Raw genomic sequence first — 17,822 nt, forward strand, 5'->3', positions numbered from 1 at the left:
GGCCTCCATGGCCTCCAGTAGCTCCTGCTCCGCCAGCCGTTGACTGCGCTCACCCTGCTCCCGCACAGCCCGCAGCTCCTCCAGCTCAGAAACCAGCAGCGCAGCCGGCGCTCCAGGGCCTGCGCCTGCTCTCGGAGCTCAGCTGCCAGCCGCTGCTCCTCTTCCCGCCCTGCCTGCTCCTCCTTCAGCTGGGCCTGCAGCAGCCGTGTGGCCACCTGGGCCTCTGTGGCCTGCTGGGTAGCGTGGCCCAGCTGCAGCTCCAGGTCGCTGAGGTCACCCTCCATCTTCTCCTTGAGCCTCAGTGCTTCATTGCGGGCCCGGGTCTCAGCATCCAGGGAGGCCTGCAGGGACTCCACTGCCCACTGGTGGTTGCCTCAGGCTAGCGCACTCCTTGTCTTTCTCTGCCAGCTTCTTTTTGGCCTCCTGCAGCTCCTCAGTGTCCTCTTATGGCGTCTGCCTCATACTTGCTCAGCAAGGCCCACCCCAAGAGAGGTACTGGACAGTCTGGCATGTAGAGGACCTCGTGCCTTATCTGATGGCCCCCATTTGGCATACCCGGGACTGGCAGAAGGGTCTGGCTACCTGAGTCCCAGTAGCTCCGACTGTAGTTATTTCCCGTTTTGTAAGCCACGGGGGTTGTCAAAATGAATGATCTGCTCCAGTGTCCACCATGAATGTCATTTGTTGGCCCCCTACTTTCGTCTTGACCGTAGGTTCCCTAGGGCCAAGATTGAAGGAACCCGGTTGGCGCAATGGTCGGAGTCCATGCCAGCGAGGCCCACTAGCTCTTGGGCTTACGGTTTCTGTTGGATAGTCCCAAACGGGGTCCTTCCTTGCGACAGGTGACTTCCCTTGTGGGGGCATTCATTCTTCCAGTGGCTAAACCCCTTGAAATTGGTGCATTGGTCTCTTGCCAGGGGTGCCCATCCTCTGGTTCCCCCCTTTCGTGGGGGTCCAGGCCGCTTGGACAGGTGGGGTCTACCGAGGGCAGCAGCCAGGAGGGCGGCCTTTTTCTTCCTCCTCTGATTTTTCTCCCTCTGAGCAGTCCGGTCTCGGTTGACATACACCTTCTGGGCCACCTCCATTAACTGTGTGATACTCATGCCTGTAAATCCTTCGAGTTTCTGCAGCTTCCTCCGGATGTCGGAGGCCGATTGCCCGACGAACGCTGCATTCACTATTCTCTGGTTTTCGGCTGCCTCTGGGTCAAGAGGTGTGTATATTCAGTATGCCTCACAGAGGCACTTGTAGAAGTCATTGGGTGACTCCTCTGGCTTCTAGGTAATTAGGGCAACCTTGTTCATGTTGGTCGGCTTTTTGGCCCCTTCTCGCACTCCTTAGAGAATGGCCTCTCAGTACCACTTGAGTGCCGCTTGTCCTTCTGGTGCGTTGAAATCCCACTCTGGGTTGGTCTCGGGCACCGCTTGTGGTGCCCATTGTTCCACATCCAGGGTGTCTGCCAGTGCCCGTTCCTGCAGCCACTTCCGAGTTCCAGTCACTGAAGAGGGTCAGCAGGAGTTGCCGGCAATCTTCCACGTGGGGCAGTGAGTCTGGAAGACAGACTCCAGGAGGTCGATGATGGCCTGCGGTTTCTCGAGTAGGACAGCGTATGGTGTTTCCAATTCAGTAGGTCGGTGGTGGAGAACGGCTGATAATACAGGGCAGGTTGCCCCGGTTGGATGGTTCTGTCATCCCAAACCTGCAGCAGACTTCGCATTTCATGCAGAGGCATCTGGGAGGCCAGGGTAAGGGGTTGGACAGACCACAACCAGCAGACGAGTGGTGGATATGCCAGCGGTGGAGCGGGTGTAGTCGGGGTTGCCCGGGAAGGTGGCGTGACTTGTGGGTTGTGAGCCGCTAGAACCCTACTCTGTCCCTTGTCAGCGCAGAACCGAACCTAAGGGGGCATGGTTTGGGTGATCTCCAGCATGAATCTATGTATGGGAATTGCTCTGGGTGACCCGGAATCCCAGTCACCACTCTCCATACTGAACATATGAAATTTATCAGCATGCACCTTAGAGCTGTTGGCTTAGATTCGGACCCTCCCATTTTTAACTGGTTCAACGAGCGCTCCCGTTCCCTACACCACCAACAACACTTCTTTTCTGAACCTTGTCCCTGCCCAGACTCTGATCCCTGCTCTGACTTCTCCCCCTTTCTCTTTTGTTGCAAGACAGACAAGACAGACAAGGGGTGGGGGCTTCTTTCAGGTGTCTGCCTGGCTGCGTCCCTCCAGGGAACTTAGGTGCATCTTGGCTAAGGTGTCCCCGTATAGAGCCCAGGCCGGTCACTCTCAGTGACGGGGAGTGAATCGCCATTATGCCACCACAGGTTAGGACCAACTCAAACCCCGTAGCTGAAGCTGTGGGGTCACAGACACAATGACCACAAGCAGTCACTGAGTTCCTTCCACTCACATATTCACACAGAGGTTACACATTCTCTGCCCTGGGGGGTCCCTACCCTTAGGAGGTGTTCAGGCTCCTCTTCTGTGTCGCTGATGGGCCTGTCCCGGGTGGGTCCTGGGACCTTACCTTGTCCCATGTCCTGGCCTCTGACTGGTCCTTCCCTGCGGAGTGTCCAGGTGAGTTCGAGGCTCTGCGGCAGGCGGGAGCTCCCAAGGAGAATTGTAGAGGTCCCGCCGTCCGCCGTGCTAGTCCCAGATCCGGTGGCTTCAAGGGGCCAACGCAGTTGGCTTTCCCACTCAGGGAACCAAAATGTTGTGGCAAGTGACCGGCGATTGACCAGGGAAAGAAGTGAGTGGCACACAGAGGGTAGGAGAATCAGCTTGTATTTCGCTGGCGGGCTCAGAGGGGCATGCCACCAAATTCTGAGCAACATTTCCTTATTTTTTACCAGTCTTATACATTTACACAACCAATCAACTATTATCTAATTAGTAGGATCAGCCGTAAGCTTTCACATGTAGTGGATTTTGCCTTGGGGCACTCGGGCAGGGGCTTTTCCCTATCATCAGTAGGATCAACCAGAAGCTTCACAGGAATCCAATCAGCAGTGAGTTCAGCCAGGGGGTGGGGGTTTTTCCCTAACAAAATAACCTTTATTATTAAGTTCTCTGTCTTATATGGGCATGGTTGATGGTGTCCTAAAACAATTAGAATAGTAATATCAAAGATCACTGGTCATAGATCACCAGATATAAGTATAATGAATAAGTTTGAAATATTGTGAGAATTACCAAAACACAATACAGAGACAGAAAATGAGCACATGCTATTGGAAAAATGGTGCTGATAGACTTGTTCAATGCAGGGTTGTCACAAACCTTCAAGTTATTAAAAAAAAAAAAAACCACAATATTCATGAAGCACAATAAAGTGAAGCACAATAAAATGAAGCATGCCTGTATAATGGTTGTGGCTATGTAAAAATTGCTTTTGAATGTGGGAGATATGTAATAATGAAGATAGTTGTTTTCATAGTGTATGATTATGAGTTTATTTTCTTAATAAAACAAATGGATTAGTTTCTATGTTTTATATGAAATAGTAATGTCTGAATTGTAGTTTTGGAAAAGATAACTATTTAAATGCTTTGCATGCTTTAGATAATTATATGATGAAGAGCACTACTTTATTTAAATAAAATTATAGTTTTAGTCAATATTTTTAAATCATTTATGATTTCTAAAATGTAATTCTCCTTAATGCAGGTACAATAGCTTTGCCATAGTATTCAGGTAGTTATATTATCATCAGTCCTAGTCAAATTAGTCAAGTTCATTGATTATATTCATTTTAAATTGAACATGATGTTATACATTCTATTATAGCGATTGCCTTCTTCAGTTTTATAAGTTCAAGTATTATATATATAAATTTTGTGATTTGTAAGGAAACACAAACCATATAAAACACAAATTTTAAAACTTCTTTTAAAAAATCCTGTGGAATAGTTATATATTAGCTCCATGTTAAAAGTCCTTTTCTCCCAAACTTAGACAACACTCTTGAATTATTCAGACAAGCAAAGATAAGTAAGGAGTCTAAAGAATGTGGCTTATTTCATAACTTTAAAACTTGGACAGTGATTTGGGAGTGCAGCTTAGTACAAATCCTTTTCTAAATAAAATTCTGCTCCATTTGCAGCTCTGAACATGCAGACTGAAGGGCGGCTCCCTTGGCCAGCCTGGCCTCTGTGCACACCTTGGCTGGTCCCGACCTCACCCACGCTGCACGCTGCAGCCATATAAATCAGATTTGTGACATGCTGTAAAGTGCAAGTCACAGCTGCTGTAGTCTGCAGTGTTCAAAAACTTTTGAAACACTGCATGTCCAACTAAACTTATTTTTTGTGTGAATTTAAGTTTTTATTGAGGGTAAGTCCTATTTGTTTGGAAAAAGGAAATTCAGAATGAGCCAGTGATTATCTGAAATCAAATGGGTAATATCTTTCTTTCTTTTCTTTCTTTCTTTCTCTTCCTTCCCTCCCCCATCTCTCTGTTTGTCTGTGTAAGACAGAGCGATTGGCTTTGGGAGAAGACCTTGATATTACACCTGTGTTAATGAGAAGTTGTAGATTGAGATTTCTGTTACAAAGTCTTTGTGCTTAGGTCAGGAGTAGGTGTTAAAGGAACAGAATTGAGAGCTTGTAATCATAATGTAAGTATAAATGCTTCATCTCTTCAAATATGTTTTAATTCCTTTGTTTCTATTATAGCAAATAACTTTACACATGACTATGTCTCATTAGCTACTTTGCTTTGCCAGATACCAGACATTTTTAAAAAGAAAGGCATGTGTAGACTGGTAAATGTAATGTGTAACCTTTTTATAAAAGGTTTTACAGGTTCTATAGAAATGTAAAAATTTTAAATACTGTTAAAGATTTTTCTATAGTATTTGGCTATTTTCAATAAATTGAAAAATGGAAAGTTACTAATTCTACTTAAAAGTCAGATTATAAATAGGCTTTATGAAAAAGTAAAAAGTCAATTCAGGTCATTCAGTTTCGTTTACTGCTTCAGATCTTTCATATAAAATTTCATAGTACACTACTATGTTAATAATGTTTACTAAAGGTAAAGCTTATTAGACTTTTCTGTAGAGAGATGTTTAAAATTAAATTACATTATTCAGGCAATGGTTTATATTTAGTTCATTTATACTATTTAATGTTGATCTTTTAGTTTTATCTGTTCAGATTTTTTATTGATATGTAGTAAGTATCTAAAAATATGCTGTAACTAAATTTCTGCTGGTATGTAAATGTCTTAATTATTTTCAATATTTAAGAGTATTGCTATTAGAATATTTGGCATTTTTAATATCCTCAAAAGAAGATAATTTTTCCTAAGTTATTAATTTTAAACTGTTTTAGGTGCTGTTTTTCAACCCTAATTTTTGACCAAGAATGAAACTATTTAAAAATTAAGATGCCAACAGGTAATTTCTTGTACATTTATATTTTTGTCAATGTGTGTCACATAACAATAGAACAACAACAAAAATGTATATTAACATAAGGATTTATTGTTCCCATCTAACATCATTCCAGAATATGAAATATTTTGGTTTTGAAAGCCCTTCCTTTATAATGTAAAAAAAACTATTTTATTTTAGACTATTTTATTTTAGATGTGTTTGATTGGTTTTTATAAACTGACAAATTCTAGCTTATTCTATATCTGAAATCAACTTCTCAAATAATAAATAAATGAAATCAATGGTTGGGCCTGGAGGCTCACTCCTATAATCCCAGAGCACTTTGGGAGGCTGAGGTGGGAGGATCACTAGATGCCAAGAGTTCTAGACCAGCCTGGGCAACATGGCGAGACCTCGTCTCTACAAAAAATTATTTGAAAAATTAGCTGGTGTAGTGATGTGGGCCTCTAGTCCCAGCTACTCAGGAGGCTGAGGCAGGAGGATCGCTTGAGTCCAGGAGTTCGATGTTGCAGTGAGCTATGACTATGCCGTTGCACTCCAGCCTGGGCAACAGAGTGAGACCAAGAAATCAGCCAGAATAAAAATAGATTCTGTTATAGTTATTCAGGTTAGATGAGTTTGCTTTGCTGACAAAATACCAGGTGTTGAGAGATATCTGGTTATAATGCAGTTAAAAACAAAGACATTAATTTTTAACAATGATAAAGTTACATTGCATCGTTAACGGGAAACCGTGTGTGACGGCTCTCATGATGCTGATGTAATGGAGTGTTGATTGAGGTTTTATCTGTTAGCCAAATTATTCCTGAAAATGTGTATAATCTTATTAAAAGTTTTTTGATTATAATGAAGCATGGCATTGTGTGAAAAAGAAAAAAATCTTTTAAAATTAGTTTTGGTTAGTTTACTTTCTCCTGTACCAGTTAAATTATCTTTAGTTCTGTTTTCCTCTTTACATTTTTTTATTTTTATAGTTAATAATGTGATGTTGAAGTAGGTTTTTCTCAATCTAAAATAAAGTTTTAAAATTTCAAATTCTAATTATGGAGACATCTGACTCATAGCAATTGTATCTTAATGGCTATTGACATCTTAGTGGTAAATAAATGCTAGACATTTTTTTTTAATTTAGTATATTTTTTGTTTAAATACTAAATTGGAGTTCTAATGGGAGTAATGTCATTTTATTTTTCATGTTAGGTGATTCTGGGATCATTTCCTAGACAGAAACAATCAGGAACTAACAATGTGTAATTTTAAAACAAAATAATCCCCCCTTTAAGGCTAAAAGATAAAAAGCATTCAGCTATTTTCTCATCATAAATTAGTAGTATAATGACTCAATGAATTCTTCTATTATTATTTGTAATTTTTTTCTATACAGTAACTTTGGTGGCCAGGAGTCAAAGGAGATTTCTTTTTTTTTTAAGATAATGGGTCAAGGGCCGGGCGAGGTGGCTCACGCCTGTAATCCCAGCACTCTGGGAGGCTGAGGCGGGCGAATTGCTCGAGGTCAGGAGTTCGAAACCAGCCTGAGCAAGAGCGAGACCCCATCTCTACTATAAATAGAAAGAAATTAATTGGCCAACTAATATATATAGAAAATATTAGCCTGGCATGGTGGCGCATGCCTGTAGTCCCAGCTACTTGGGAGGCTGAGGCAGTAGGATTGCTTGAGCCCAGGAGTTTGAGGTTGCTGTGAGCTAGGCTGACGCCACAGCACTCACGCTAGCCTGGGCAACAAAGACAGACTCTGTCTCAAAAAAAAAAAAAAAAAGTAATGGGTCAGGGTGAGGCTGGAAGGGAGCAGAGGTACCAAGGGAGAAAAGGAAGGCAAAGAGATACAAGAAAGATAAAGGAAAGGTCAAAGATAAAGAAGGAAAGTGAAGATGGAGAAAGAGGAGGAAGAGAAAAGCAAGAGATAAATGGAGATTTATTTTCTTAATATTCTGAAACATTTGGCTGTATGACTTAAGTTTATAATTTTACTTTAGAACTTTAGATATTTCTTTACAGTTACTAGCTGTTACCTAAAATCACCTTGCAAATCAAAACTGTATATGATTATTTTTAGCTTTTACATTAAGACAGTCACATAAGAATATTTAAAGATAATTTTGGAAATAAAAATTTATTTCAATCATCTAAATCTTTTTTCTACCATAGTTTCAAATTTTAATACATTTGAGACCCAATAGGAAAAATAAGAATTGAAATAAAACCTTGGGACAGGGAAGCTCTAAGTAATAATGTAGAATCTCTGTACTAAATAAGAAAGGTCCTATTAATTCTAAGATCCTAATCACCTTTTAATCTGACTAATGTAGATATTCGTTATTTCTATTATATAGCTTCTAAATCCATTATAATTAATGGCCATATCTTTAGGATGGATTAATTTTTCCCTCAAAGGGATGGAAGTTCCTATCAAAGAATAAGATTAAGTCTTTCACTTTGAGAAAAAATTCTTAATTGTGAATTTTAGGATTGCTACTTCATTCTAAGATAGTTATTCCTATTCCTTGTTGCATCACAAAAGCTTTACTTGCCTTTCTCTATTCATATATGCATGTGTTTTAGATCACGAAGAGCCCTGTGGTCCTGGTCACAGGTCCTTTTGCCTGAATGGGGGGATTTGTTATGTGATACCTACTGTTCCCAGCCCATTTTGTAGGTGAGTGAAATGGACTTGGGGGAGAGGGTAACTTTATTTTTTATTATCTACTAACTTCTTTGAGAAATGATTAAAAAGTAAGCAAAAAATGTAAGATGAAAAAGTGTGTTTTCATATTTACATAGGGTAAAATTTTGCTTTTAAAACAAAGCAAAAACAAAGTAGCAAATAAAAATCTCACTCATCAGATATTTATTTTGAAAATGGGTAATGGTAGTTTCTAGCCTAGACAGATTTCTTAGAAGTAATCCATTTCAGTGAGCTCTCTGATTTTAGCAATTTAGGGAAGGCAGTCTATGTTTAATATTACTGGCAAAACAACTAGAGAGTTCACTAATGTCAAAAGCCCAACATGAGATATTTTCTTTGGAGTTTAGAATACATAAATCCATGATAACTGAGTTAGTACCATAACTTACGCTTGATATGTTAAAAAGAAAATGAAGAGTTAAGTTTTTCTAATGATAGTAGCAAATAAAAAAGAAGGGTATCTTAGCCACTCTTGTTATAAAATAATATAATTCACTTTGGGAGTATAGATATAGCCAGTGATCAATAGAGACTTCAAAATAGTAATTGTATAGCTGGCTTCCTTTAAGTTTGGTTGAATAGGATTTAAGTGTATATAATAATCCTCTTTTAATACATGAGTTAGCAACATAGTACTGCCAATAAGGCCTATAGACTTTGTGGAGCTAACAACTAACGACCTCAAGATATTTTGTAATGTATGCAAATTACTATTTTTTTGTTCTTTAACTGAAATGAGAGGTATACAATCTAAATTGAAGATCTTGCTGTGCAAAAGGATAGAAAGGTGAAATTCATAGGGAAAATTAAAGATACTGGATTTAGTGTGAAGGAGAGGAGGCCAAGGGTAATAACCTCATAATTATCTCAGGAAGTTTTTAGGGATTTTCTTATGGGAATAGTGCCTAGGTGTTTTTTCCTTTCAAGTGAATATATAAAGGGAAGGGGATGGAGAAACAAACTAGCAATTACTTAACACCCCCCTCCTGTGCCTCAACAATTTTCTTTTTGTGTCTTTTTAAATCTGTTTACTGAGATATAATTTATGTATGACAAACTATATTCAAAGTGCACAATTGATTAATTTTGACAAATGTTTATGCCTGTGAAGTCACTGCCACCACCACATCAAAATATATTAATAGAATATTTCCATTGCTTCCCCTAATTTTGCTGCTGATCTTGTTCTTTATTTACATTTTAAATCTTCTCTCAAAAACCTTAGTAGAGAAAGGAGGCAGGGAGACCTTAGAAAATAGAAAAATAGGAAGAAAATGAGAAATTAAGTGACTTGTCAAAGGTCACATAGCTAGGAAGAAGAAAGAAATGGCCTTTGAGTACAACTCCCAAGTTTCTCTTAACCTTATATTCATTCTGAATTTTTCTACAGGGATATGGCATTTATAAAATGAAACTAAAATGCTTATCAAAAGAAGTACATTTAATTAAGTTAACAATTTTTAAATACATATTTGCTTCATCCTAAAAATTTTATGATTTGTTATTTGGTTTTAAGTTCTAAAATTTTTCCATTATGATTTCTTTAAGCTACGGAATTTTTTGTTATCTTTTTATATCTAAATTTAATTGTATTGTGCTCAGAGTACTTGGTCCATCAAGCTGTACACTTAATATTTGTCTGTGTACTAAGTGTCTGTTATACTGTACTGAATAAGTAGAAAGAAAGAATCAGGAATATTGGAATTTGGAGATTCATTAAAATGGAAAGAAACCTAGATTGTCACCCTCCTTTTGTACCTTGGTTAGATGCATTTTTAGTATGTTTTCAAAAAGTTACCAATGAAAGACTATAGCCAACTTTGCTGGTAACCCATACCAGGTTTAAAAATATGTCCTGTTTCTTCCTAATTTCAAACTTTAAGAGTAGTAATTAAGAAGTAGTTGAAAACATGCCTCATGGATTTCTAATGGACAGAAAATGAAGCAGGGTTGCACGTGTTGCATAATAGCAGGACATTCTGTGGGACTGGCACCTTCTGTGCAATGTGGATGGCATACCCTGGAGTTGTTAAACACCTGAAGGAAGTGAAGCAGTGGAGGGAAGGAACAAAAAGGAGACAGAGAAAAGGAAGGAATACAGTGACTAAAGGTTCAGTGACATTGAAATGGCAGATATATTTTAAATCATATTTTATAGAAATAATAGCTTTCCAGTGCTTTTAGGACCTCATTTTTAATCTGGCCCTGTAGGCTATAATAACAATATTGAAGGGTGCAAGAAGAAAAGCCCCTTCTTACAGTGTTCCTCCAGTGCCCTTTACTGACAAGGCCTAACATTATGCAAATTGGTAAAGGAGAAATGTTGTAAGTTGAAGCCACAGTTTCACAAAACTAGGTCAAGGAAGGGTAGATTTAGAGGTGAGAGGTGATAAAGTGGTAAGTGGCATAGTCTACTCCTTTGGCTACTCACCTTCTGTAGGTATCTTCTACAAATTTGAACTTACACACAATAAAAAATTCTTGCACTTACCCAAATGAAGAAGCATCCAGTGTGAAAAGTCATTGTTTTCATAGCTAGTAATACTAATTATTCCTCAAACTTCATTGTAGTGTGGCTGAATATACTGTTGCATAAAGATTAATTGCTAAAGTTAACCTTCAGTAATAGCAAGAAGAAGGAGGAAATGGTTAATATATCCAAATGAAGACATATACATAATAAGCAGAGAAAGGATGTATTACAGTCCTTTTTATAAATAATTGGTCATCAGACCATAGATAGTATCTATGGCTTCCTCTGCTACTACCAGTTCCTTATTTCCCTTGTCTTCAGTAATATCCTCAATAGGTTTCTTACTTGATAGAGAAACCCAAAACTTCCTTCCTGAGGGATGTGAGTCCTCAATACTCCTGGTTCTTTTTGATTGCTATAATTTGCAATTAACCTGTACTGTTGGGAATAGACATATTGACAGTATTAAGAGGCAGAGAATTCCCTGGGTTCAGGTATAGTCTTCCTCTCCCCTATTATATAACAGTAACCCAATTTCCTCTTGGTAATTGGGATCAACTACTGAAGCCAGTAGAGTAACTCATTCTTCTTACTTTTGGTTTAGTGACATTAAGAGCTCCAAATGACCAGGTAGGAGTCTTATCTCTCCATTTACTGTTTTATTCCCTAATGGAATCATTTTCCCCTTGGGGACTATGATCTCTGTACTCTATAGTTATGGAGAGCAAAATTGTTTGGATGAGAATTAAAAATTCAGCAAATGGGTTATTAGGTATAATAGTGACTGGAGCCACTACTATTCCACCTCTTAATTCCCAGACACATGTATTCTGACTATGGAGGAGACAGAACCCTGAGATGATCTCTGAATTCCAAGCATATATTGCATCCTATAAGATGGAGCCCCATCCTTTCAGGGTGTTGTCTCCCAACTGACATCATTTTATCTTTAATTAGTCCAGATGGTTCTGAGGGGCAGCATATATGGTAAAAATCAGCTAATTTCGTAGGCATGAGCTCAGAGCTTCTCTTCCTCGGCTGTGAAATTAGTTCCATGATCAGAAGCAGTGTTCTGCGGAGTACCATGATGGTGGATAAGTCCATGGATGGTGGTGCTAGCAGATCATTATTAGCAGAAGAGGTGAATCCATATTCAGAATATGTCTATTCCAGTGAGAATAAATCTCTGCCTCCCTCCATGATGGAAAAAGTTATAATATATTCAACCTATCACCAAATGGCTGCTGTCCCCCAGGAAATGGTTCCATCTCAGGGACTCAGTGTTGATCTCTGCCTTGGCAGACTTGGTGCTCAGTAGTGGCATTAGTCAGGTCAGTTCTGGTAAGGGGAGGTCCATGTTGTTGAGCTTATTCATATCCTCCTGCCACCATGGTCACTTTGTTACTGGACCCATTGAGCAAGCACTAGGGCAGCTGAAGAGAGAGGGTGACAGAAAAAGTGCTATTTTCGTTGCTAATCATACATAACCTGGTTAGTTAGAGCTTCCTCTGCCGCAAAAGTCTTTTATTGGGCAATCACAATGGGCACAGATATCGTCCCAGTCTGTACCCATTCCTAAACATCCATCTACCTACTTCTTCCCCAGGTCTCCTTGTCATCAATCTTCCAGTCTTGTTATTACTACCCCTGACCATCCAGCCAAACTGTTAACAACTGTCCTTAGATCTGTATATATCTGTAGAGCAACTGCCGATAGATCCATACTTCTGTCCATCTCTCCAGATAAAGTGGACAATGTACTGCTCAAAGTTCTGCCCACCGAGAGGATTTTCTTTCATTAGTTGCTCAGTAGGGTCACCACTGAGTAGGGCTGTGATGCTGTAGCTGTCTACTTTCAGGTGGTGTAAGAATATTATACAGATGCACTCATAAACCGGGCTTGAACAGTTTCTTCCTTAGTTAGTTGGTCTTAAGGAATTCCCCAGGAAGCTGTAGGCATAGATTGAGTGAAAAGAGATAATGCAACAGAAGTCAGAGTCTGAACTACTTGCTCCAGTAACTTATACCTTCTAGCTTGTCTATACTTGATCTTATAGGCTGTTTCCATTTGATGGTGTGCATACTCAAAACTTATAGCTAGTTGAGTCAAACAGCACCCAGTTCATAATCAGAAGCTCAGGTCACATGGCCATCTGATGCTCCATGTGGTATCAGCCATGGACAACAACTACAGAGCTTTTCAAAGATATAGGTGATGTCCTCATTAATGTATTTACAAATGCCATAGTGACAGGAGTGCCTTCTAGGTCTTCTTGGGAGATGATGTGATAAGGTGGACATACAGATAACACATGACAAATCCACTCCAGTATTCCTGTCACCCTAAGCCCTTGTGTCCCCTCTTCTATAGCATTAGTCCCCAACCTTTTTGGCACCAGGGACTGATTTCATGTAAGAAAATTTTTCCATGGCTGGCAGGAGGCAGAGCTCAGTAGGTAATGCAAATGATGGGGACCAGCTGTAAATACAGATGAAGCTTCACTCGCCTGCCACTCACCTCCTGCTGTGCGTCCTGGTTCCTAACAGGCCACAGACCAGTACTGGTCCACAGCCTACAGATTGGGGACTGCAGCTCTATAGCATTACATGGAAGCTCCAGCATTTCAGTCTCATTAATTATAGGCCACTGAATCTAAGTCAGTCAAGCAAATAAGTCACTTGCTAGCTTTTACAGCAGGAAATGACTCTAATATATTAAATCCAGACTTTCTAGTAAGTGTACCTAAATCCATAAATTTGTCTTTCCTTAATCTAACACCTGTAGAATCCACTCTAGCACATATCCCCAGGATAGACACACACATACATACACACGCACGCACACACACCACATACACACACACACACACACACACACACACACAATTATGTAACTCTTGGTATATAAGCTGTCTCCTCTCAAGTCCTAGTGTGTACATTACTCCTGAAGCATACTAATATAGTTGATCCTAGTTATTGGTCTAGTGGTGGTTTTAGTGAGTTTTGAGGAGGATGAGTGAACCCTTATGAGGCATTTGCTCCAGGTTAGGTTATTGTAGGATTTTTAAACAAAGAAAAGTCAATTTCCTCAGACACTAGAAGGCCAGCTCCTTCCACTGGCAAAGGAGTCTCAGGGAAACCTGGGAATTGGAGAGTGCTGATTTCATCTAGCCTACCAGATGTACACATTCCCAGTTCTAGAGGCTCATTTTCTATCAATTCCCTGATATTCACATAAGCTTGGCGAAACTATAAACCCAGCTAGTATTATAATTCAGAAGCATGACCAAGTAAATTTTGTACGAGATTTTAGCAAAAGCAGCCCTGTGGCTAAAAGAAATGGATTACTTTAGGGCTGTTGTGGGAGCTTTCTGGTTCTCAGACCAGGATTTGAGCTTCTTTTGTTTTCTTTCTGTAAGTGTTCTAGAGTACTCAAGACAATCTATCCCACACCTTATGGTCATCATTGCTACCATAATAATCAAGTGCTCCCAAGGTACTTGCTTCATTTGGCACTTCATCACAACTAATTGTTATGTCACTACATGCCATGAATTAATAGTATCATGTTTCCTGTTGTCAGAGTTTATTTCTTATTAAGCCTTAGGGCATGACTAAATCAGTCCCCAAATCTTTTTTAATTTGGTTTTTTATTTGTTCTTTAATTTGTTCTAATTTGTTTTTATTTAGAGGTAGGGTTTCACTATATTTCCCAGTCTGGCCTCAAACTCCTGGGCTCAAGCAAATCCTCCCACCTTGGCCTCCCAAGGACCTGGGGCTACAGGAGTTCATCACCACAGCCCAAATCTTATTTTTGAGAGTCTATCTTCTGACATCACTCCCAGAAACAATTCTGTTTCAGACACTTCCAGTCAAGAGACAGAATACAAAATAGTAATTTGCACAGGAAATGTTTAATGCAAATAATCGTTAAGTTTATGAAAAGGGATTAACTACTTTTAGAGTTTACTGAAGACTATAGTGAACCCTAAAGAATATACAGGAATAACAGATAAAGAAGGCAGCCACAAACTTAGAACACCTTGCCCACCTTCCCATGTTGAGCTTCAGACCTTATTGAAGAGGGTGAGGCTGTGGCTTACTGGATGGTGAACCAGTTTGCTGAGATGCCTTAGGCCAGAGCTGATGAGTGGAAACCACTCCCTGGATTGCCAAAAAAGACTTATTGGGAAGCTTCTTGCTGCAATGCCACTAAGACTGATGTGCTTGCTAGTCAGTCTCCCATGTAAAGCCACTCACTGGCTGCCATATCAGAAGAGCTAAATAAATACACCAAAGCCAAGAAATTAAACATCTTCCTTTTTTCTGAAGCCTAAACTTTTGTATTAGATTTTCAGCAAAACTAGATGAAAATCTCCAGTGCCTTCTACTGACACAAAGGCCTACGGCCTAAGACTGCGCCGGCTGGCACAGGAGAAATGCTTATCGGGTCTAGTTGCAGTGTTACAGAGCAGGGCAGAGAAGAGTGCATTTGGAGCTGAGAGGAAATAAATCTATAACTGGCATATTTTCTTCTTAATGTCTGTATGATCTGTAATTCTATCCTCTCATTTCTGTAATTGATAATTTATGTCTTCACATCAGCAGTTTGGAGGTTTATACATTTTATTCCCAAGAGCCTGCTTTTGGTTTCACTGATATTTCTCTTTTGTGTTTCTGTTTTCTATTTCATTGATTATTAATCTTCATTTTCTAATTTTTATTTAAGTTATCCTTTTATTCAAGTTTTCTAAGGTAGAAGCTTAGGTCATTGATTTGAGATATTTTCTCCTTCCTTAAATAAGCATTTAGTGTTATAAATTTTCTTAAAAGCACCATTTTATTTGTATCCCATAAGTTTTGATGTGTTGCACTTTTCATGTTCATTCAGTTATAATTACTTTCTACTTTCCCTTTTGATTTCTTTGATTCCTAGGTTATTCAGAAATATGTTGTTGGTTTCCAAAGATTTGGGGATTTTTCTAGATATCTTTATATTATTTTTTTTCTATTTAAAATACATGTAAAATTTACAATCTTAACTATTTTTAAATGTACAGTTCAGTAGTATTGAATACATTCATAATGTTGTGCAACCATCACCATCATCTCTCTCCATAACTCTTTTCATCTTTTAAAACTGAAACTCTATTCCCATTAAACAATAACTCCCCAATCCTCCTCCCCAAAGCCTCTGGCAACCACCATTCTACTTTTTGTCTCTATGATTTTGACTATTGTAGGTATCTCAGGTAAGTGGAATTACACAGTATATTTTTGTGAGTGATTTACTTCACTTAGCATAATGTCCTCAAGATTCATTTATTTTGTCACATATGCCAGAATTTCCTTTTCTAAGGCCCAATATATTCCATTGTCTGTATCTACCACATTTTGCTTATCCATTCACCCATGGATGGACATTTAGGTTGCTTCCACATTTTGCTATTGTGAATAATGTGGCTATGAACATGATATATAAATGTATCTTTGAGATCCTGCTTTCAATTCTTTGGAGTATATACCCAGAAGTGGAATTTCTGGTTTTTCTATTTTTAATTTTTTGAGGAACTGCAATACTATTTTCTATAGCACCGTACCATTTTACATTCCCAATAACAGTGCACAAGGTTTCCACTTTCTCCACAGTCTCACCAATGCTGCTTATTTTCTGTTTTTTTTTTTTAAATATATAATAGCCATCCAAATAGGTATTACATGGTATCTCATTGTATTAATAGTTTTGGTTTGCATTTCTCTAATAATTAGTGATGTTCAGCCACTTTTCATGTGCTTATTAGCCATTTGTATATCTTCTTTGTAGAAATGTCTATTCAACTCCTTTGCTCACTTTTTAATTAGGTCATTTTTTGTTGAATGTTAGGAGTTCTCTATATATTCTGAAAGTTAATCCTTAATCACATATATGATTTGCAAATATTTTCTCCCATTCTTTGGATTTTCTTATTACTTGGTTGATAGTATCTTGTGATGCAAAAAATTAAAAAATTCTAACAAAGTTAAATTTGTCTAATTTTTCTTTTCTTGCACTCTGGATTCTTCTATTTCTAGGAAAAAATTTTAATATCTTTCAGAAGTGTTTTGTAGTTCTCATTGTATAAATTCCTGATCCTAGAGGAAAAGCTTTCAGACTTTCACCACTGAGTATGATGTGCACTCTGGATTTTTCATGTATGACTATTATTGTGACTTAGTTTCCCTCTATTCTTAGTTTGAGTGTTTTTATCATGGAAGGGTGTTGAATTTTGTCAAATGCTTTTTCTGCATTATTTGAGATTATCGTGTGTTTCTTCCACCTTTATTCTGTTAATGTGGTATATTTCATTCATCTAGTTTCATATATTGAAATATCCTTACATTCTAGGAATAAATTCCACTTGGTCATGGTATGTAATCCTTTTACTATGCCTTTGAATTCAGTTTATTAGTATTTGTTTGAAGGAAAGAAAGGTGAGAGATCTAGAGCTGGAGAATTTAGTGCCAGCAAAGGATGATTTGATGATTTTGGATAGGAGTTTGGCTTAAAAATGTCAAAATAATAAGAGAAGCAACTTCTGCTAACCAAGAGGTAGCAGACTAGTTCCTGGATACCATTAAGAAAATCATTGAAAAGAAAGGATATTTGCCTCAAAACGTTTTTTATGCAGAGGAAAGTGCCTTATTCTGGGGGAAAAAAGCCACAAAGGACATTTATTAGTTAGGAAGAGAAGTGAGCACGAGGGTTTAAGGGCAGGAAGCAATAGGCTAACTCTACTGTTTTGTGCAAATGTGGTCAGGTTTACAATCAGGACCACCCTTATCTATAAAGCTACTCATCTCTGAGCCTTGAAGGGAAAAGATAAATACCAGCTGCCAGTCTTGGTTGTACAACCTGAAGGCCTGGACTACAAGATTGCTTTTTCCAGATGGGTTCCATATATGCTTTCTCCCTGAAGTTAGGGAGTATCTTGATGGCAAGGGATTGCCTTTTAAAGTTTTTTTTTTGTTTTTTTTTTTTTTGAGACAGAGTCTCGCTTTGTTGTCCAGGCTAGAGTGAGTGCCGTGGCGTCAGCCTAGCTCACAGCAACCTCAAACTCCTGGGCTCGAGCGATCCTTCTGCCTCAGCCTCCTGAGTAGCTGGGACTACAGGCATGCGCCACCATGCCCGGCTAATTTTTTATACTTATATCAGTTGGCCAATTAATTTCTTTCTATTTATAGTAGAGACGGGGTCTCG

General features: G+C 38.9%; 1 protein-coding gene across 12 annotated transcripts in view; it reads left to right on the top strand.

Moving 5' to 3' along the window:
- NRG4 (neuregulin 4) overlaps positions 1–17,822 on the top strand; it is a 144,223-nt gene that overhangs the window by 56,352 nt on the left and 70,049 nt on the right. For 11 of the 12 annotated variants that reach the window (XR_012919813.1, XM_076004594.1, XM_076004596.1 and 8 more), the window contains 2 exons: positions 5,344–5,408; positions 7,989–8,082. Coding sequence is in view for 11 of the 12 variants with exons in the window: in XM_076004594.1 (XP_075860709.1) it covers positions 5,399–5,408; positions 7,989–8,082 (104 nt within the window). In the remaining variant the exon portion in view is untranslated. Of the gene's footprint in view, positions 1–203; positions 4,343–5,343; positions 5,409–7,988; positions 8,083–17,822 lie in introns of those variants that run through there. The other variant, XM_076004597.1, reaches the window with a different exon arrangement.

Source organism: Microcebus murinus, chromosome 6 (genome assembly GCF_040939455.1).
Source record: "Microcebus murinus isolate Inina chromosome 6, M.murinus_Inina_mat1.0, whole genome shotgun sequence".
Taxonomy (NCBI): Eukaryota; Metazoa; Chordata; class Mammalia; order Primates; family Cheirogaleidae; genus Microcebus; species Microcebus murinus.